Genomic DNA, 20,884 nt, shown 5'->3' with positions numbered 1-20,884 from the left:
CGCCCGCCCCGCCGAGCCCCGCCGCGGCCTCTCCCCGCACGGGGTGGTGCCGGTTGACTGACAGCCAGGAGCCCAATGGCATCGCGGAGGCGGGCGGCGGCAGCCAATGGCGGCGTGCGGGGGCGGGCGCGGGGCCGCGGGCGCGGCGGGGCCGCGGCGGCGGCGGCGGCGGCGGCGGGAGGATGCGGGCGGGCAGCGGGCGCGGGGTGCTGGCGCTGGCGCTTCTCCGCCGCTGCCTCCTGCTGGGCCCGCTGGCGCTGCGCCCGAGCGCCGGACAGGACGGTGAGTGCGGGGAAGGGGGGGACGGGACACAGCACCCGGGACGCGGTAACGGGGAGTCCCGCTCTTACCGGCACCCCCGGGGGCTCCCCGGCACTCGGCGGGATGTGGGGCGCGCCGCCACGCGCCCGGGACTGCGTGCTGCGCCCGGGGTGGGGACCGGGACCGGCACGGGGAGCGGACGGGCTCTCCTCTGCTCCGGTACCGGACGGGACGGGCGCCTCGCTGCGTGCGGACAGAGAGCGGGCCAGGATGGGCTCCCCGGTACCGGACGGGACGGGGTCCCCGCGGTCCTTCTGCCCCGGTACCGGACGGGACGGGGTCCCCCCTACCTCCACCACCCCCTGCATCACCCCAGTGCCAAGGTGCCGCCTGCCCGGGGGTCCCGGGGGTCTCGGCGTCGGTTCCGTCCCGCCCGCAGGGCTTTCCCTGGGAATCCCTGATCCCCAGGGGCCCAGCTCTGCTCCGGGCTAAGAGGATCGCTGGAGCTTACGGTGGAGAGCTGGGAGAGGGGGGCAGGGGGCTCCGTCCCGGGGATGCTGTGGACCCCGACAGCGTCGCTTGGGAGGGATTTGCATCGGCCAGGGTCTGGGAAGGCCCCGAGGGGATGTTCAGCCGAACTTCATCCCAAACACACAATTTTCCCCGGCACTGCTCATCCCCGACTCATGGAAGACCGAGGAGACGAGGATGGGGCTTCCAAAGCACCGTCCTCAGCGAGGGGAAACTGAGACACGGGTCAGGGCGGGATGAGGGGGGCAGAACCCCGCTGCGTTCCCAGGTGGGGTTTGGGAGACATCCCGCAGCGCGTTTCCACCGGATCCCAACCCCGTCGGTGGACGCGGGGCAGCTCTCCCGGGGCCGGCAGCCTGCCGGAGGTGGGAGCGTGCTGGGCTTTTCCCGGAGCATCACCCGGTTGTGTCTTTCCTGCATCCTGTGAGAAAACAAACAAATCCCTGGCAGCGATGGCCCCAGCGGGGGCCCGGCCCGGCCGCAGCTTCGCCCTCATCCAGCAGAAATCCAGTTTTCCCATTTTTTCGCAATTGATTTTTTTTCGGGGAGGATGTTCTGGTGGCTGGGGGCAACTTCCCCAGCCCTGTGGCTCTGCCTTCGCCATTCCCGGCGCCTTGGACACATCTTAGGAGTCAAATCCCCGAGTGCGCCTGCAGCTCCCGGTTTATCTCTGGCATGCTGGCCCGGCATGCGCTGGCCACGCTTGGGATGCTTTTACCCAGGATTTCCTTTCCCAGGATGTGTTTTTCCCAGGATGGGTCTCCCAGCTCCTCCACACTCGCCAACATGGGGCTGCAGCCAGGTGGTCCATCCAAGACCCCCAGCTTGGGCATACTCCTGACCACAGAGGGATTTCCATGCAGATCCTGGTGGTGCCGACCTTCCATGCTGGGAACTCCCCTAAAATACCCCAAACTTCTCCCCCGTCGGCACAGCAGCCCTTCTGGAAGCCACTTTTCTGGCAGCCTCAGTGCCCCTCCCCAGCCCCGGAGGGCCTCATCCTGCCCGGCTGGGCTGTAACAGGGGCTGCTGCCCAGCCAGGGGCAAACTGGGGATTTCACCCAGTCCCGCACCCCGGCCCAGGTCTCAGCATAACCCCCCTCCCCAGTTTGGCTGCCAGCCCTTCCTGCAGGCTGGAGAGGAGTGGGATCTGTGGGGGGGCTGGCATCTTCCATCTCCGGCCCCCCCTTTTTTTTATCCCTGGAGGATTTTCCCCTCCGGTGCTTTGTGCCGTCTCCCAGCGACGGCGAGGGAAGCCAAGGCAGGGGTGAAGCCATGCCCGTCACTGCTTTTCTTTCTGGCTGTGCCGGGATGATGCTTGGCAGGAGCAGCAGCTTTTTGGGGATGCAGGAGGTGGAGGGTGTTGAACCCTGGACCCCCACACCCCCCAGCCCATGCAGACGGGCTGAGCAGTGCTTTCCGCCTCCCCGCCCTTCTCCCTGCCCCAATCCTGCCCAGAAATCCCGGCTTTCAACTTAAGTTTCCAGGATATTCCCTCTTGCCTGCAGGCAGCAAGCAGGGAGAAAAGCCCCTTTTGTGGTGGTGCTGGCATCCCCCCGGGGAGGAGGCGGTGGGGATGCAGCTGCCCAAGGTCATCCTCAAGGTCGAGGCTGCAGCCAGGAGTTCCTGGGGGCTGCTCAGTGCTGTTCAGCCCCATGTAGGGGGGGTATTTCCTGCTTGCATCATTTTGTGTCCCCCAAAATTGGGGTCCTCCTGGCCTTGGGGATGGAGAGGAGTGGGAGGTGCAGGTCTGCACTGGGTGGGTGTGGGGGAAACTGAGGCAGCCTCATTTCCAGTTCACCCTGGGGACTGTCCCTGGTGCAGGGAGCAGCCAGAAAAGCCACACACACCAAAAAAAAAAAAGTTTCAGATGAGGAAAACATTTGAAAGGGCTGCAGGTGCCCATGGGGTGTCCCCAGGGCCATGCCAACTGGGGAAACTGAGGCAGGGAGCAGCCCAGCTGAGCCCCCCCGCCTTCGGTCTCTCTGCAGGGGACGGCTGTGGCCACACGCTGCTGACACCCCACAGTGGCACCCTCAGCTCCAAGAACTACCCGGGCACCTACCCCAACCATACCACCTGCCGCTGGCGCCTGCGTGCCCCCCCGGGCACCTCCCTCCTCCTGGCCTTCGGGGACGTGGACCTGGAGCCCTCTGAGCGCTGCACTCACAGCTCCTTGCTGCTCGCCGACCCCCAGGCTGGCACTGCCTATGGTAAGGGGGGGGTCCTGGGGGGAGCTGAGGCAGTGCCCGCTGAGGGGCTGTGGATGGGGTGGGTGGTGTCACATGAGGTAAAGTCCTGGATAAGGAGAATATCAGGAAGACGCGGGATTTAGGTAGTTTCATCATGGGGAGGGGGGGGTACACCAAGATGGGGGTGCCCAAGGGGGGGGATATCTGGGAGGGGGGGTACCTGAGGACAGAGGTATTCGAGGAAGGGGATATCCAAGGAGGCGAGTATCTGAGGATGGGGGTACCTGAGTACAGGGGGTATCCGAGGAGGGGGCTATCCCAGGAGAGGGATATTGGAGGATGGGAATATCTGAGGAGGGGTCTACCCGAATACAGGTGGTATCCAAGGAGGGTGATATCTGAGGATGGGGGTGCCCGAGGAGGGGGCTGTTGCCAAGCTGGGGGGGAGCATCCAGCCAGGACCAGATGCAGCCACTGATTAATTAATTCTGTCCACCCAGACACTGCCCAAACGCTTCCAGGATTTTCCTGGAGAGATTTAATGGTCTTGGAGGGATTTGACAGCACCAGGAGCGTGACGGGTGCTGGGGGAGATGTCTCGGGGGAATGGGGAGGGGGAGGCATCACTGCTGGGGTGGGGGGGGATGGAGGAGCAGCCCCGAGGCCCGGTGAGGGGCAGGGGACTCTGTGGGAAACGTTGGGTGGAAAGGAGCCAGCCAGCCTGGATCCACCACGGCTCCTGGGACCGGGATGTTTCCCTGTTCTCCAGGGCTCTCACCCTTTCTGGGCTGGTACCCAGAGGGGTGAGAGCACGTGAGGTCACCAATCCCCATCCCCTCTGCTGTGGCCTTGGGGACACATTTGTCCCCATCTGGGTCCCCAAAGCCCAGAGACCACCTGGCCTAGAGCAATGCGACAAAGGGGGGGACCCCCAGAGGATGCTCGCGGGGGGCTGGCAGAGGCGGTGGGGGGCGAGGGGAGGTGGCTGGGCACCCACAGCCCCTCTGGGTGCCTTCGCCAGGGGCCTGTGTGCGGGTGGGCAGGGGGTGACGCAAGGCCAGGCCAGGGTCCCACTCCCTCGCCCGCGGCTGACGCCGGCCCTTGAGAAGTCCCAGATGTTTTTCGGGAAGCGGTGGGAGCAGCCGGAGGCTGTGGGTTCCCTCCTGCTGACTCAGACCCGGTGTCTGGCACCCGGCCTGATCCTGCTCGGGGACATGCTGGGGTCCCCATGGGGGCGGCAGCCTCCAGCCTGTGGGTGGGCTGGGGGGTTCCCAGCACTCAGGGTGCCCCTGGAGCCCCCAGCCATGGGGGGTACCAGGCCGGATGTGGCAGCATGGGACCACCCTGGGCATTTGACCTGGCATCTGGCAGGAAATCTGTGCCTGTGTGTCATCAGCATCTCATCGGCATCTCACTTGCATACCATGCAGAGCCCCATTCTAGCACGGCTGTGACCCTGCAATCATCCTGCACATGCGTGTCCCATGTCCCCTGCGCTCGCCCTCTTAGATATGACCCAAGCAGGGCAAAGGTGGGGAAACTGAGGCACAGCACAACCCCACAGGGTTTCACCACCAGCACCATGGGGACACAGGGACACGGCTCCCTGTCCCCAGGGCAACGGTGGCATTTGCTCAGAGCATCTCTGGGTGCACCAAGGCCCTGGTGATGGATGTGACGCAGACCAGGAGCAATGGCGGTCTGGGGATTGGGGCCACCTCTTGTCCCCAGCTGGGACCAGAGATGTCCCTGAGGAACCTGCCTGCTTGCTAAGCCGAAGTTTTAATCAGGCAGATGGAGACAGCAAATTAATTTAGATTAAACGAGGGGTGGATTTAGGAGGCAGCTTTGGTGGCGCCTGTGAAAGGGGAGACGGGGGGGGAGCGTGAGGACACAGCCCCTGTTTTGGGGTCCCATGGGGCTGTGCCATGTGTGCCAGCCCCAGCAGCAGGTGTCCACAGGGAAGCATTTGTGGGAAGTGTGTGTGGGTCCCTGCCCAGCCAGGAGCCTGTCTGTCCCTGCTGGGGGAGGTGGGGACATCTTGGGGTGCCCCCCAGGAACCTGGTCTAGCTCTGACCCCCTGTGCCTGGGGGCTGCGACCACCCTGTGCTGCTTGTGGCTGTGGGGGCACAGTGCAAGAGGAGGAGGTGGGGGACAGGGAGAGCTGTGGTGGGCTGTGCCCCAGGCCCCCCCATAGCGTGGGTGTAACCACCCTGCTGTGGGACCACCCTGGGCATGGGGCTCAGACCACCCTACCGTGCAACCACCCTGGGGCTGGGGTCACCTTGGCCTGGGACCACCCTGGGGCTAGGACTACCCTGCATGGGACCATCCTGGGGCCAGGACCATCCTGGGGCCGGGACCACCCTGGGCACAGCCAAATGCCTGAGGACCCCTGACCCTGGTGGGGGCTGAGCTGGGGCAAGTGAAGCCCTGGGCTTGGGTGCCCACTCCCCAGGGAGCCCCGTCCCTCTCCATGGCCCCATCGCTGTCGGCAGGGCCCTACTGCAGGAACGCCGGCCCCACCACCCCGCTCCTGCTGACCAACTCCAGCACCGTGACCGTCCTCTTCAACAGCACCAGCCACCGCTCGGGACGGGGCCTCCTCCTGTCCTACGCCACCTCGCAGCACCCAGGTAGGGGGGGGACACACATCCCCAGGGGTGCAAAGACCACCCCAGGCTGTGCCTTGGCCCACAGCAGCAGGGGCACGGCCCGGGATGGAGGGAGCTCCTTGCTGACCCCAGGCTGGGCACCCATTGCCCTGAACCTTGTGGTTTTGCTGGTGGGGACACAACGTGGGAGACCCCCAGGCCACCCAGCCACCTGGGACCTCCCCCCCCAGCACCCCAATATCAGACAGAGCCACGGTCACTGCAGATGGTGGCAGGGGGCTGACGGCTGCAGGAATCGAGGGGTCATCCACCCCCCCACCCCTGACGTGGGGACCTGGGGAGTGATGCCCGAACAGAGCAGGGCTCAGTGGGGAGGGCATTAGGTGCTGTGGGGGTCCCTCACCCTGGGGTGTCCCTGCCTTGCAGACTTAGTGTCCTGCCTGGTCCGAGGCACCCACTACACCCAGGAGCACGTCAGGTGAGTGGCCGGGGACTGCGAGGGGTCCCTGCTTTGGTGCCCCCGGCCCCGGATCACTGCCTGGCCCCCTGCCTCCCCCGGGAGCTCGGGCCGTGCTCACCCCCGGGCTCTTGGGGTGCAGCTGCGGCAGGGTGGGGAGCAAAGCGGGCAGCAGAGGGGATTCGGACGGGGGCCAGCCCTGACCCCCCCCCGCCGCGTGTTTCAGCGTGTACTGCCCTGCGGGCTGCAAGGACATCGATGGGGACATCTGGGGCAACCCCAGCCAGGGCTACCGGGATGTAAGTGCAGAGCCTGGCTCGCCCCGTGGGGCACGGGCAGCACCCATGGGTGCACCCCCCGGGGACAGTCCTCAGCACGCGTGGCTACCGCTTGCCACCCCCAGCAGGCTGGGGGGGTGGGCTGGGCCGCGGGGTGCCCCATGGGTGCCCGCTCTCGCCCCCTCGCAGACCTCGGTGCTGTGCAAGGCGGCCGTGCACGCCGGGGTGATTGCGGACGAGCTGGGCGGGCAGGTCACCCTGTCCCGGGAGAAGGGGATCACGCTCTACGAGTCGGCCTTCGCCAACGGGCTCCACTCCAAAAGGTGGGCAAGGGGGGGGGGCGGGGCTGGGGACTCCGGTTGCACCCCACACCCGTGGGACCCATCCATGCTGACACCGGGGACCTGCCATCCCCCTGGGACCCCCCGCCCCGTCTGATGTTCTCCCCGCAGGGGCTCCCTCTCCGAGAAGCGGCTCATATTCCACAAAGGTATATATTTCCCCTGAAATTAAACCCCAATTTTGGCTGCCGAGCCCAGTGCCACCCCATATGCCCGGCTGGGAGCACTGGGCACCCACCCTGCCGTCTCCCGTTGCCAGCCTGCGGTGATGCACTGGAGGTGGCCGCCTTCAACGCCTCATCCTGGTGGCACGAGGTGGATGCGCTGGGCCAGGACCGAGCCTGGGTGGCCACCCGGGCAGCACTGGGCACCACCGGCCACTCCTGGGCAGCCGAACCCAGCACCGAGGCTGCCTGGCTGGAGCTGGACCTGGGTACCCGGAGGAAAGTCACAGGTGAGTGTTGGCCATCGCAGGGGGGACAACAGCCGCCCTTGTCCCTGTGCATGCTGTCCTCCCTGGGGTGACATAGGTGCCAGCCTCACTGCACCCCCCAACTACCCAGAGCAGTTGTGCCCCCCATAACCCTCAGGAGTCACTGCAACTCCTTGTGCTGTGTTTACTGGTGCAAACTGGCATGCAACAGCACCACCACCCTCCCGCCCCGGGCTATCCCCCTGTCCCCTTTATGTCCCCGCACCCCCCCCTCATCTGCAGCCGTTTCTGGGATGAACAAGTTAATATTATGCTCTTGCATCTGGTGCCAGCGAGCGCCCTTTGTTCGGCCGGAGCCTGCCGGGAGCGGGGGCTTTGTGTGGTGGTGGCTGGCGACCGCGGGAGGAAAATGGGGACATTGTCCGGCCGGAGGCTGGAGGAGGGAGGAATGTGGGGCTGGCAGCCGGGGCCGGAGGTTATCAGCTCCCAGGGGCAGAGTTGGGGGTCCGCACTCGAATCTGCCACCTAAACCGCCTCGAAGGCTGGAGGGAACCCTGGGGGGTGATGTCCTGCCCCCCAGTCCTGTCCCAGCAGGGACTTGGGTATTCCAGAGATGGGGCTGGGAAAGCTCTGCCCTGTGCAGTGGGGTATGCTGGGGCACAGGGTGGCCCCCCAAAGCCCCCCCCAGCCCCGCACCCCCTGACTGACAGCAGCCCCCCCGCACCCCGGGCTCACCCCTGCACCGACAGGCATCATCACAGCGGGCTCCTCCAAGCAGCACAACTACTACGTCACGTCCTACCATGTCTCCTCCAGCCGTGACGGCAAGAACTGGAGACCCTACAGAGGCAGCAGTGGCCAGGATGACAAGGTGGGCACAGGGGGGACAACAGGGGGGGGACACACAAGACCCCCTGCCTGCAGCTATTCAGCCATGGGTACCTGCTTCACCCTCTCTGGCAGGTCTTTGAGGGCAACATCGACAGCCATGGGGAGGTCTCCAATGCCTTCATACCCCCCATCGTCGCCCGCTATGTCCGTGTCATGCCACAAAGCTGGCACCAGCGCGTGGCCTTGAAGGTGGCCCTGGTGGGCTGCCAGCTGGCGCGGGTCCGTGCGCCCCGGCCCTACGGTGAGCCCTTCCACCACAGCCACACCTCCCCCAGGACCTCCCCTGGGCACACCGTGGTGGTCCCACTATGCTCATGGTCCCCACTCTGCCCCGCAGTGCCCAGCATCCCCAAGGAGGTCCCTGTCCCCACCAGCCGCCCGGGCAGCCACACACCCATCCCCGGCATTGCCCTGGACCCGGAGAAGGCAGGTGGGTGCCTTGGGGGCTGTCCTTGGGGTACAGTGTTGTCACATGGGTGCTCCAGGCACCAACAGACCCATGTGGGCTTTAAGCTCCCCCCGTGACAACACATCCATTTTCCTTCCCTGGTTGCACTGGGTGGGCTCCTGGCACCCATGGGTGCAGACACGTGGGATGGGGCACCTGCGGTCTGAGCTGCCCTCCCTCCCCAGGCTCCATGCTGCTGGTGATGCTGCTCGTCGGTGGCTTCGTGCTCCTCTGCTCCAGCCTCCTGCTGCTGGCCTTCCTCTGCCGCAGGAAGAGGTGGGTCCTATCCTGCCCCTGCTGCGCCCCGGGGGACCCGGTGGTGCCTCCCCAAAGCGCGGGTGCTCTGGGTGGCTGTTTGGCTGCTTGCTGGGTATCAAAGGGCGCAGCCCCCCCAGGAAGGGGGCGCAAGGAGGTAGGGGGATGGTGGGCGCAGGGTGGCTGGGACCCCTCACCCCCATCTTGCTCTCCCCTTGGCAGAAAGCCGGCAGCAGAGCTGAACTGCGGGATCACGAAAGGTAAAGGGTCCCCAACCCCTGCCCGGGGGTCCCGCTGTGCTGCGGGGCCAAGTTCAGGAGGGGTGCAGGTGTTTTAACTGGTGCTGCAGCTGAGCCCCGAGCCGTCCTGTCCCCGAGGGACAGCAGGTGACAACCAGGGGTTTCTGCTCAGGGCACCCCAAACTGGAGTCGAGCCAGGTGTGCTCGCTGCAGAGCCTGCCGCCCCCCAGCTCCGCGCTGGCCTCCTTCCCCACGGCAGCTGCGCCGGGGGACCTGAGCCGGACCCACTCACCAGGTAACGGGGTCAGCAGGGTGCGAACGGGTCCCTTGGCCCAGAGCTGGAGTCGTGTCTCCCCCCTTGCACTCTGGGGACACCCTGGGGTGCCAGTTGCCCCTCCCCAGCACCATTCTGGTCTGACCCCCTGCCCTGCATCATGGTCCCATGCAAGAGGGAGACCCTGGCAGGGATTATTATTTATTTTCATTATTATTACCGCATGTCGGGGGAGGGCGTTGGAAGGTGGCTGGAGGGCACCCAGAGCCCCGCTGTACGCCCGTCCCCGCAGGGTGGGCACCCTGTCTCGGGTGCGTCTTGGCACACATCTGCCCAGCCTTCCCCAGCCCTGCGTGTCCAGATGTGCCCATTCCCCCCCACCCCCCGTCCCGGAGTGTCCCCAGCCCAGCACCACCACCGTAACCCTCCCCCGGGCCGCGGGGCCAAACCTCCCCGAGTGTCCCCAGCCCAGCACCCCTGGACCAGCACCGTGACCCCTTCCCAGCCGCGGGGCCAAACCTCCCCGAGTGTCCCCAGCACCAGCACCGTGACCCCTTCCCAGCCGCGGGGCCAAACCTCCCCGAGTGTCCCCAGCACCAGCACCGTGACCCCTTCCCGGCCGCGGGGCCAGCCCCCCTGCCGCCCCAGCACCCAGCCCAGCACCCCCGGTTGCAGAGTACGCCGAGCCGGACCTGCTGCAGCAGAGCCCCGGCAGCCCGCCGGGCCCCTCCACCTTCAAGCCGCCGCCGGACGAGGGCTACGCGCTGCCGCTGGTGCTCAGCCACTACGCCGTGCCGGGGCAGCGGCACGAATACGCCGAGCCGCTGCCGCCGGAGCCCGAGTACGCCACGCCCTTCGGCGAGCCCGACCCGGCGGGCCCCGCCCGCTACCACGCCCCCCCACTGCGCCCCGCCTCACCGGGCGCACTCCCGCACGTCTATCACGAAGCTTTGTGAGGCCGTGGCCCCGCTTCATCTACCATTGACGGTACCCGGGGCGCCGGAACGGGCGGTTACCGGCGACCCCCCCTGCAAAAATTGTGCTTCCGAAATCTCTTGATGTCGATTCCGCGAGGGCGGCCATGGGCCCCCCCCGTGCCACGCACGGCAGAAGCCCTTTTTAAAGCTGCGCCTGCCGCCCGCCGCCACCGGAAAGCGCCAGGGTGCTGCTACAGTGACGGCGATTGCGCGCGCTGCGCACGGAGGAACGCGCTCGGATCTTGGCTTCCCCCCGCTCTTTCCCTCCATGCCGCGTGGTTTCTTTCCGCGCTCTCGCAGGTTTTTGCCACAAAAAAACGCCGTTTCCACGCCGCGCTGCCCGCCTCGAAGCGACATGCAAATCGCGCGGGGCATGCTGGGGCGGCTTCACCCAGGAGGGGGGGCGCCTTTGGCGGGCGCGGCGTCGCGCATGCGCAACCACGTTCCCTCTGATTGGCGGCGCGCAGAAGCGTTTCCGGGTGGCGGCGGGCGGTGCCCCCGGAAGGGCTCGGGGTGCGCGGCGGAGGGAGCGCAGCCGGCGGCGGTGCCTCGGTCTGCCCGCGGGTCATGGGGAGGTACGGGACGGCACGGGGGGCGCGGAGGGGGCCTGGCCGCCAGCAGCGGGAGGCTCCGGCTGTTCTACACCGGCGCTTACAGCCTAAGATGCGGCGGGGCCCGGGAGGGAGCGGGGGGCGGGCGCGGCAGGCCGTGCCCCGCCGCTCCCGGGGCGGCTCTCGGAAGGGCCGGGTGCGGAGCCGGTGTTCACCCTCCCGGCCCGTGCGGCGGTCAGCCGCTGCGGGGGGTGGCGGGGCCTGCGGGGTGCCCTCTGCAGCGCTGACCGGCGGGGCCCGGCCCGGGGCGGTGTGGGCCCCTGGTAGCTGCCGGTGACCTTGGCCCTTCCCGGCGGCTTTGGCCGTGCCCGGCGGGGAGGTTCGGTGCGGCCCCGTAGCGGCGTTCCCGCGGGCAGCCGTGGGGCTGGTGGCCTCTTTGAGCTGCTGGCTGGGGAGATGCTGGAAGAAAACCTTGGTGAGCGGCGCGTGTGGAGCTGCTGCCTCCCCGGACGCCGAGTGTCCGTGCTTCGGGGGGAAACGCCAGGCTGGAAGCTCTGCGTCGAGGAGGAAGGAGGTTTGAGTTCCCCTTCAACATCTGACAAACACATCCAGGGGGAAGAACAGGACTTTTTTATTCCTTCCCTTTTAGCTACCGCACCTAATGCATAAGTGCTTGTAACAGATGCTTCCTCTAGCAGCGTAAGGGAGGACTTTGTCTCACATTTATAGTAACTAAAGCAAAACCCAAGAACTTTCCCGGTTTGTTAACAATAAAGAGACCCTTGGACTGTACAGTCCTTTGCAAGCCTATCTAAATACTTGGTGAAAATCATTATGTCTCAATGGAAGCGGGAGGCCCCTGAGTGCTCCAGGGAACGTGCTGAAGGTTGGTTTGGCTTTAACATAGACTTTAATTACAGGTGTAACCCTGCGCTGTAGCACCAGTGCTTAACGAGTTACATGGATCACTGAGAGTCAGCGGCTGTGACCGCGGCCGCCAGCCCTATTCCTGCCGCGGAGGGAAGCTGCTGTTGCAGAGGTCTGGGCACACCTCGCATCGTTGCTGACGGCAGATTACCAAGACACTCTGTCTTCTGACAGAAAAGTGAATTTTGGCCAAATTTCTATTCCTGCTTCAGGATTCTGGGAGAGGCCTTGTCCCCTGCAGCAGCGTATGCTCACGTGCTGCTCGGGATTGTGTGATACCTTCTGACAGATGAACCTTCTTGCGCTGTAGTAAGGGTGACGCGTGCTGTCTTGCGTGAAACTGTCCTCTTGCGATCTTACCATAGAATGGGTGATACGAAAAATATCTGGTATTCCTGTAGGAATGGGAGTTATACGGAAGAGGAGGAGGCGAGAGTAGGTTAACGCTGACTGCTGACGTACTGGGAAGGCTTTGGAAAATGGCCTCTCCATTTGCTGGTCCCACAGCGGTTGCTGATGTAATTAAAGATCTAGACACTCAGATAGCTGTAAGTAAACTGCCGGGGCTTGCCGCGGGGCCGGCATGTGGGATTTGTCCTGGGAATCTGCGCAGCCCGTTAGTTTTGTGTTTGGTGATCTTAATGGCACCATGAAAAGGGTGCGATAAGATCTGGAAATAAACGAACAAACCAACTTTATGCTTATAAAGCGCTTTCTGCCCAAGGATTTCAGAGCTTTCTCCCCTGCATGGTGGGTAAGGATTCCTGCTTTATGGATTTGTGAAGTGAGGTGGGGGGTGAAGAGCCAGAGATCAGCCTAAGCTATAAACCAAGAGTAGCACACTGATCTTGTGCTGAGCTCCTTGTCCAGAAGTACCAGTTGAGGGGTTTTAGGGTGCGAGTGTGATGGTTTTCCATTGTTAATTCAGCTAAAATTGAGCTAGAAACTTGCTGAGGGTGCTACAGAAGCGTGTCTTGGATATAAATTCTCCTAAAAGGGCTCCGTGTCCGTAGGTGCGCAGTGCATGAGTGTGCTGTGAAAAGAAGCACTAAAGCAGCCCCTTCTAAGTACTCCTGTGTGATTTCTGGTTTGTGTTTCGGTATGAATTAATCCAAACTAACAAAGCTTGCTTTGATGAGGAGGAAAATGTCTGTAGCTCGGGTAGCGGATGCTTTGTTCATCACTTTGTGTGTGAATGTGCTGTAAAACTATTTAAACAAAGTCTCTTCTCTTGTAAGTTCACCCTGCGATGCCGCTTTTCGGAAGACGCAGCTGCTCTCAGTGGCTGCTTCTCACCCATCTCTGGGCCCAACAGCAGCTGCTGCGGCCCCAGCTGCATGACGGGCTGTTACATCAAACTGTTCTTTCAATGCTCCTTTTACAGGAAGACCTGTCGCTGCTGCTCAAGCGCTTGTGGGGGTGGCAGGTCCAGGGTTTGGACGAGTTTCCTTTTACAGAGCAGCAAGGACAGAGCAAAGCTTCGTCAAGCCTGGTGTCTGCAGCCTTCCAGCCATGAAATACGGTAGTTGTCAGTTAGTTTGCATGTTAGCTCAGTGGCCTGAGTAACTTCAGGCACCAAAGGGTGAACCTGGAAGATCTGAGTAACCAGTGAAACTGCCACAACCCACTTCTGGTTCACTGTTAACAGCTCAGTAAATCTGACTTCGTTTACTGTGGCTGGCAGTTTCCCAGTGTGGGAAGAACAAATCGAAGGTGTGGGCACCCGCCTGTTTTTCTGTCACGTCACCTCTGAGAACCCAGACTTGCGCTCTTAGAACCAAAAATGAACCCTGTGTTGTCAAGCCCGCGTCAACGGATCACTGCAGGCCAGCCTTGAAGCGCGGTGTTGCCGAAAAGGAGGCCTCCACCCCGCGGCAGGCGCCCGAGGGAGCTTGAACCCTGCCACCTTCTCAGGCCCGTGGAGTGCAGAGATGAAGACCGAGCCGGTGCTCCTGCCGTTCCCCTGCGTTGCTGCCGCAGGAGCGAGCTGTGTCCTTTAGTTAAATCTTTGTGTGGTCTCTTCCTTGAAGCTGCCTGTGGTCAAGTGGAATGTGTTCAGAAAGGCCCTGACCGGCGGGTGAGGGGTGGACGCGCGTGTGGGAGCTGCTGCCTCTTGCCCCACTGCGTGCAGCCACGGCACTTCTCTTGGCAAACTTCACCTTTCATGCCAGGAAAGGTTTTCTTTTCTAAACATTGTTCCTCCGCTCTTGCTGTGTCCAGAGGGACCCAGATCCTCTATAAACCCTGGGCCCTGCCGGGACGCTGCGGTTTGCTCTGGGCAAAGATGCGCTCGCCCCATTGAATTCCTTCTCTGTTTGCTAACTGTGGCTTTTGTTTCCTTTTCCAGTTGATTGGTTTGGGTCCCCACAACCCCAAGAAGAAGCAGGACCTAGATAAGCTTTATGATCTAAAAGCTAAAGCCCAACAGATTATGAACCAGTTTGGCCCTTCTACCTTGATCAACCTCTCCAACTTCTCCTCGATAAAGCCAGAGCCAGCCAGCACTCCCCCCCAGAGCTCCATGGCCAACAGCACCACCGTGGCAAAGATGCCGGGGACGCCCAGCGGAGGAGGACGGCTGAGTCCTGAAAGCAACCAGGTAATTTCATCCTTGACTTTAGGGACACTGGGGGAGATGCTCAGACCTGCCTGTGACTTAATTCCTTTCCTTAAATTACTGGCAAAAACTTCACGTCTATTAAAGTATCAGTTACTGAGTGAGCAAACATCTCCACGTATTCCTTCCTGCCCAGGCACTTTCAGGCTGGATGAGGTATGAACGCTGTAAGTGTAGAGGTTTTCTCAGTCTCAGGAAAATTGAGGGTGTGATTGGGAAAATCTTTTAAAATGTGGTTTAGATGGGAGAAATAAAAGCGCAGATTTGTAGCCTCCATCTTAATGGGGTGGTGCGAGTGGCAGCATCGCTGCCCGGAGCTGTGACTCGTGTGTTTGCTTGTGGTGTGGAGTCTTTGACGTGTGTGAAGTATGCTGCTGCCCAGCAAGTGCTCCAGGAATGGCCCTGGATCTCTGCGGGCTTCACTGGTGCCGGGGAGCCCTCTGGGAAGTGTACCAGTCCCCTGACACAAACATACGTCCAGCAGTTGCACCTTTGGTGTTGGGGAAGCAGGAAGGGCAGGATTCTTCACGAGTGCCTGGTTCATCTGCCCAGGCTGACAGATCAGTGGTGATAACGTCCATCTGTCTTTTACAAGACTTAAGTGTCCCTGCAGTGTTTGGGCTGAGAGGGTGCTGCCTTCTGCCCTGGAATAACCAAGCACTCGCATATCTCTCTGTTTCCATTTGAAACGCTAAAGCTGATAAATGCTAGAGCCACGGAAGTACTTCCTTTGTGCCCTGAGCACAAATGTGGTCACTGATATGTCACTTGCACTTGCTGCCTGCCTCTTCAGGCTTCTAGTTTTGCCTTTGTCCCCTCTTGCCAGCAGCCTTGCTTCAGCCAGTGGCATTTTAAGTGCCAGCTTAGCACAAGACACTTACCCTGGTCTGCTGCATTCCACTCTCTGTTCAGAGCAACGCTGATGCTTGAAAATGACTCCTTAATGCCTGATATTTCTTATCTCTGCCATTCCTGAGCTGATAACGCTGTGTCAACACACATGACTTCGGGGTAGTGAGGGAGGAGGTCTTTTCTGGCTGTGCTGCATGGGCAGCTCCTTTGCTAAAGCAGGGCAGTGAATTGTTCCTCTTCTCCCGCATGCGCAGGTTTTAACCAAGAAGAAACTGCAAGATCTGGTGCGTGAGGTGGATCCAAACGAGCAGCTGGATGAAGATGTGGAGGAAGTAGGTACCAACCCACGGGAGGGGCTGCAAAAAGAGCTAATCTGGGATTTTTTTTAATGGATCGGTGGCCCTTTGTTCAAGGCAGAGAGCGCTGGTTCATTTTACGCTTCTGTATTCTCATGTTCGCTGCAGGCTTCAGCCATCCATGTCTGTTTCTGCATCCCACTGTCAAAAAGGGATTTAAAATGGCAATTGTAGCCAACGCCTTTGAAATACTAGCTTCTGAGGGTTCATTTTCATACTTTCCGCATAATTTCAGCTGCTCAGTACTAACAAGGCTGGTTGTTGCCCTTGTTCTGCCACAGATGCTGTTGCAGATCGCCGATGATTTCATAGAGAGCGTGGTGACAGCTGCCTGCCAGCTTGCACGGCATCGCAAGTCGAACACCCTGGAAGTGAAAGATGTGCAATTGCATCTTGGTGAGTGATTTTGTTTCCCCCTCAACCCCTCAGTTGAGGGCTGGGCACGTGCCCTGAAGTGAGAGCATGGCTGCAGTGTTGGGGTGGAAACCTGTGAGTAGTTACAGATTGTTGCTACTTAATAATGCCTTAATAAGGAGGAAATGAATGGGGTGTCTGCCCCTGACTGTCTCCTCTCCAGCTTTTGCAGTTGTGCGATTTGTAGCTGTCCCATCAGCCTGATGGAAGGTCCCTAGCACCGGGGGCTGCGTCTTTAGCACGTCCAGTGCTGTGCACCCCTCAGCTGCTCTGCTTTTGTGAAGCTTTTATAGCTGGCGTGCGGATTGGCAGCACATCTCCCGCGCTGGCTCCGGGCAGGCGTGCTGCCCATGTGTTCAGGGTGATGTGGCCGCTCTTGCAGCGGGCGGCTGCGGTAGAGCGTGCTGACCTGCGCTGTCTCTTCCAGAGCGTCAGTGGAACATGTGGATCCCAGGCTTTGGTTCGGAAGAAATCAGGCCCTACAAAAAAGCCTGCACTACAGAAGCTCACAAACAGGTGAGGAGCCCTCAGTAACACTGAGAATCCTGTAGTAGAAGCCTGATATGGGGAGGGTGGTCGTGGACTCCTGGCACGATGTAAATTTTTAGCCTCTTCCAAGTGGTTTGGACTTGAAATAACTTCCAGAGCCTCCTCGCCTGTTTGTGCAGGGAGGATTGGAGTTGCTCTGGCTCCCCTGCAGCGGTGTGGTGCTGGCTACACCCTAAGAGAAGCAGCAGTACTTGCTGTCCAAAGGGCAGCCCAGCTTGGAAGGGTTAAAAAACAGCTGAGAGGAGCCAACTAACGTGTCAGCTGTGCCCTTGCAGATCTTGCGCAGAAGGGACTGAAAACACACTGCCAGCTCCCCTGGTTCAGTAGGAAATCCATACCCAGGCACGGGGGGTTCAGTGATGGCGTAGCCCCTCGAACCGTTCCAGGAGTCTGGATGTTCCTGGTGAACCGCAGGGCTCTGACAGGCTGCGGCTCAAGTTCCTGGGGCTGTTTGATGTCTGCAGCCCAACGCTGCGCTCGGGTATTCTGCGAGCAGTGTACGGCACCTGCTGCGTCTGCACGTAAGGGTCAGGAGCCTCGGCCACTCGCCACCATAAGAATTTAAATAGCTGCAAAAAACCTGGAGGCCTGGGAAGGTGTAGCAGAGAGCACACCGTTGTCCTGGGATTTCAGGTGCAGATTGGAGTTGAGCAGCTCTGGGGTTTTTTTCCCCTCTTAATGTTGCTGTAACTGAATTGGGCCGTCGCTTTTTAAGCATGGTCAGCGCCAGGGGAGGGGCTGCCCTGCAGGAGCCGTTGGAGCTCACAGATGATATTGCATCTCCCCTCCTGAAGCTCCTGCCACAGCTGCTGGCTGGAGAGAGGAGGCCTGGAGGAGAGTTTAACCCCGTTGCCCCTCGCTGTCGGTGTTTTACTTGCCAGCCCCAGGTGTCCGGGAGGGGAGCGCAGACTTTTCCTTTCTTTTCCTCTGGCTCCAGCTTGGGACCCCATTAAGATTCAAACAGACTTGAAAGACTTGTGTGGAAACGAGTCAGACGGTGTCCTGAGAGAACCCGAGATCCCTTGTTCCTGCATGGCTGTGGGTTGTTTGGCAGTAACCTTGTCTGAGGGGCTCGGCTTCCCACGTTTTTCTCTTTCTTGTTGCAGAGAATGGCACTGATTCGCAAAACTACCAAGAAATAGCCCCTGGGAAGAGCCAGGAGAAGATGCCAGTGCATTTTGGGATATCTGCCTCTCCATTGAAGCCTCCACGATGCCATCCATGGGATATTTTTTTTAATGCTTTACAGAGAAGCATATATTTTTTATTAATGGTGCAGCAATATCTTGACTTTATGAGGAGATCTGCCAAAAACATTCTACGCCCCCTTCCTCATTCCTCCTAAGAGCGCAACATATCTCAAAACAAAGACTTTTATTTGTGACTTGAAAGTGGTTTATCGTATAAGTGATTATCCAAGGGACAGAGCATTTGATCTTGTGTGGGACAGTATTAGAAGCATCTGTAGAGGTTTTTGTTTCCTCCTTCCTGCCCCTACCTGCTCCAGTACTTTGTAATGTCAGTGTTTATATAAATACTTGCATTTGTTTTACATGAATAAAGAAATTATTAATCTAAAACCACGGCACAGTCTTGTGCTCTTCAGGCAGTGCGCAGGAGGGGTGGTGAGCGGAACGGGTGGCCAGCGCGTCGTCTGATGTCTGTGTGTGGTGCTGTTCTGGTGAGACATCTCCTGCCCCCGGCCTTTATAGAGTGAGTGGCAGGATTTGGCCGGCCTCTGCCGTGCTGGTGGGGCTGCACCGGCGCTCCCCTGCCTCACGTCCAGCCTGTGGTGGGTAGTTTGTCCATCGCTTGGATGTTTGGACCGTTAGGAGTGGGACGTGGGAACTGAGGACAAGAAATGGAGGTGATGCTGGTTCTCTCCTTGCCTGGGGCATAGAGAAAGGCCACGTCCCCCTGCCCGTTCCTGCCTGCTCTGCTCAGCCTCTGTCAGAGAAGCCACAGATGCCATTTGTGGTGGTGAAGCCAGTGCCTCTGCGAGCTGCCCCACACAACGGGGAGCTGGTGGGCAGGAGTGGGGCCCATCCTCCCAGTGCCTCCCGGGGAAACCACCTTGGCTGAAGCAATTCAGAAACCAGTACGGGCTGTCTGCTCTCCTGTAACCGCCTGAGGAGTGTGATAAAGGCACGCCGGCTCTCACGAGGCCAGTCTGATGGGTGCTCGGGGCAGGGGGAGGCTGCTCCTGCACCGCCGCCGTGCTCGGCTGCTGCTGGGGGAACACGGAGCTGCTCAGCGGCTGCTCCGGCTCGGGGTGCCCGGGGGGAGACCAGCTCTGAGCGAGGGGTGGGTAGCAAAAGGGGTTTCAGCTCAACACTGCTTGGATGTGGGACCTGAGTGTCAGGAGGGCCTGCCTCGCCGGGAGATGAGGGACAGCCTGGGACACAGGGGACTGGGGAGAGAACAGGGGAACAGGGTGACACCCGCCTCTGCAGCCCCCTGCCCCAGCCTGCCTGGGGATTTCACCCTTCCCCATGGGCAGCGGGGGCGCTGGCCACATCCCCTTCCCCAGGAAAACAGAGGCAGGCAGAGGTGAACAGCGGGTGTTTAATGCGCCCTGGCAGCCGCTCGCTCTCTGCCTCCCGCGCCCCACACGCACAGCCGGGTGTCCCAGCCCCGCCGGGACAGGCTGCCAGTGTCCCCAGCTCTAGCACGAGCATCTCTTCTGTTTCTCGTCCTTTTCCAGTGCCTGAGCCTTGGGTGGCGCCGGCAGTGGGACGCTGCTCTTCACCCCATCCCACGCCTCGGTGGGAGCCAGCCGCCCCGTCTGCAGCGCCTGGTAGATGGCCAGTGTCAGCATCTGGAAAGCCTGGGCCACGTTGCTGGCATCCTTGGCCGAGGTCTCGATGTACTGCACGCCCAGCGAGGCCGCCAGCTTCTCTGCCTCCCTCCTGCCCACCCGCCGCTGCCCGGCCAGGTCACTCTTGTGCCCCACCAGCAAGAAGACAATGCGGAACGGCTGGACTGTGTCCACCACCTCCCGGTGCCACTGCCGGACGCTCTCGAAGGACGCGCGGTTGGTGAGGTCGAAGAGCAGCATCCCCCCAGCCGAGTTGCGGTAGTAGGAGCGAGTCACGGACCTGGGGTGCCAAGAGAAAGGGGGTGAGCAGCCCCCAGGGCCCCCCTGTGCCACCTCAGCAGCATCTCCTGTGCCTGCAGAGCAGCCCCAGCCATGTCCTCTCCCCTGCAGCTGCCCTCAAATCACTGTAAGGAGGAGAATTGGTCCTTTTGCTGTATCAGCAGGTGATCCAGGCAGCTCTGTCCCTGCTTGGCCACCAAAGCTCGTCTGTTCCCTGCAGCCACATCCCCGGAGCTCTCCCATGCCCTGCAGCCACGTCCCCAGTGCTCCCCAACCCCTGCAGCCACATCCTGGTGCTCCCCAACCCCTGCAGCCACATCCCCGGTGCTCCCCATCCCCTTCAACCACGTCCCCGGTGCTCCCCATCCCATGCAGCCCCGGTCCTGGAGCTCTCCTATCCCACGCAGCCACGTCTCCTGAGCTGCCCTGTCCCCCACAGCCAGCCCAGTGGGTGGCAGGCAGCCCTGGCAGTGAGCTCCCAGCCTCTTCCCCCAGCCCTCTGCAGCTGGTGGGGCAGAGGGGTGCTTTGAGGGGGCCCGTATGCCCTTTGGAGCTGGAGCAAGGACTTACAAGGCACCCCCAAGGGCTCCTTTGCCCCTGGCTTTGGCTCATCCAGGCTCCTGCAGCCTCCGTGGTGCTGGGCATCATGGCTCCTCACCCACGGGGCTCCCCCCAGCAAAGGCACTGGTGGGAACACAGCCCCCGGGCTGGGATTACAGCATCCCACCAGCACCCCAGATCTGGGGGACACACACCCCCAGCTCCATCACCCCACTCATGGCCGGAGCTGGACCCACCTGAACCTCTCCTGCCCGGCTGTGTCCCAGAACTGCAGCTTTACCCGCAGCCCCGGCTCCAGCTCCACAAACTGGACGTAGAAATCCACCCCCACCGTCTGGTTGACGGCATCCAGGAAGATGCCCTCCGTGTAACGCCGCAGCAGCGAGGACTTCCCCACCGTCGAGTCGCCCAGCATGATCACCCGGAACTGGTACTGCCACCGCGGCTCCATCGGCACCTCCACCGTCTGCCGGCACCCGCCACCCCCGCACCAGGTGCGTGTCCGGGCAGGCAGCGCCGGCTGCCTCCGCTCCTCCACCCAGGAGGCGTTCCTGCCTGCCCGGGGTGCCCCTTTGAAGCCCCCCCAGTTCCCTTCGTCTTGGCTCCATCCAGCTGGATGCACTCAGGGCATGCCTCGTCCCATTTTCCCAGAGAGGTGGCCCTGGGACAGGAACCCATCAAGTGACAAAGCCATTTGCATACATGGGGGGTGTGTGTGTTACCTCCCAGTGACCCCCCCCAGAACAGAGCATCCCCCATGTCATGAGC

At 61.6% G+C, this 20,884-nt stretch overlaps 3 protein-coding genes and 1 long non-coding RNA gene across 7 annotated transcripts; 2 read left to right on the top strand and 2 right to left on the bottom strand.

Annotated features, from left to right (window-relative positions):
* Nucleotides 1–60: 60 nt before the first annotated feature.
* On the top strand, nucleotides 61–10,525 carry LOC308060403 (discoidin, CUB and LCCL domain-containing protein 1-like). 2 transcript variants are annotated; one of them, XM_080379106.1, is made up of 15 exons: nucleotides 61–282; nucleotides 2,784–3,005; nucleotides 5,483–5,620; nucleotides 6,026–6,077; nucleotides 6,283–6,355; nucleotides 6,524–6,657; nucleotides 6,787–6,824; nucleotides 6,935–7,129; nucleotides 7,858–7,979; nucleotides 8,072–8,240; nucleotides 8,337–8,429; nucleotides 8,633–8,723; nucleotides 8,925–8,962; nucleotides 9,114–9,236; nucleotides 9,891–10,525. In XM_080379106.1, the coding sequence occupies exons 1-15, from the start codon at nucleotides 183–185 to the stop codon at nucleotides 10,169–10,171; spliced, it is 1,869 nt and encodes a 622-aa protein (XP_080235232.1). In that variant the 5' UTR covers nucleotides 61–182; the 3' UTR covers nucleotides 10,172–10,525. The 2 variants fall into 2 exon arrangements, with proteins under 2 accessions (XP_080235232.1, XP_080235231.1); XM_080379105.1 differs by lacking the exon at nucleotides 61–282 and having other exon boundaries at nucleotides 336–3,005.
* LOC308060415 lies at nucleotides 9,404–9,882 on the bottom strand. Of its 2 annotated transcripts, none has more exons than XR_013926714.1 (2): nucleotides 9,735–9,882; nucleotides 9,404–9,664 (listed from the first exon to the last, which is right to left on the bottom strand). It is a non-coding gene; the product is annotated as an uncharacterized lncRNA (long non-coding RNA). The 2 variants fall into 2 exon arrangements; XR_013926715.1 differs by having other exon boundaries at nucleotides 9,792–9,882.
* Nucleotides 10,526–10,639: 114 nt separating the features above from the next.
* TAF12 (TATA-box binding protein associated factor 12) lies at nucleotides 10,640–18,041 on the top strand. Of its 2 annotated transcripts, XM_080379127.1 has the most exons (7): nucleotides 10,678–10,767; nucleotides 12,072–12,218; nucleotides 14,018–14,269; nucleotides 15,394–15,471; nucleotides 15,777–15,891; nucleotides 16,337–16,425; nucleotides 17,565–18,041. In XM_080379127.1, exons 2-7 carry the CDS (start codon nucleotides 12,150–12,152, stop codon nucleotides 17,598–17,600), a joined length of 639 nt encoding a protein of 212 aa, XP_080235253.1. In that variant the 5' UTR covers nucleotides 10,678–10,767; nucleotides 12,072–12,149; the 3' UTR covers nucleotides 17,601–18,041. The 2 variants fall into 2 exon arrangements, with proteins under 2 accessions (XP_080235254.1, XP_080235253.1); XM_080379128.1 differs by lacking the exon at nucleotides 12,072–12,218 and having other exon boundaries at nucleotides 10,640–10,767.
* A 968-nt stretch (nucleotides 18,042–19,009) lies between these two features.
* LOC308060412 (ras-related protein Rab-39B-like) lies at nucleotides 19,010–20,668 on the bottom strand. Its single transcript, XM_080379126.1, has 2 exons — nucleotides 20,353–20,668; nucleotides 19,010–19,556 (listed from the first exon to the last, which is right to left on the bottom strand). The coding sequence occupies exons 1-2, from the start codon at nucleotides 20,565–20,567 to the stop codon at nucleotides 19,124–19,126; spliced, it is 648 nt and encodes a 215-aa protein (XP_080235252.1). The 5' UTR covers nucleotides 20,568–20,668; the 3' UTR covers nucleotides 19,010–19,123.
* Between the last annotated feature and the right edge of the window lie 216 nt (nucleotides 20,669–20,884).

This window comes from Falco punctatus (genome assembly GCF_963210335.1).
Source record: "Falco punctatus genome assembly, chromosome: 3".
Classification (NCBI taxonomy): Eukaryota; Metazoa; Chordata; class Aves; order Falconiformes; family Falconidae; genus Falco; species Falco punctatus.
The sequence above is the reverse complement of the archived record's forward strand: the minus strand, read 5'-3'. Positions and strand labels throughout refer to the sequence as shown.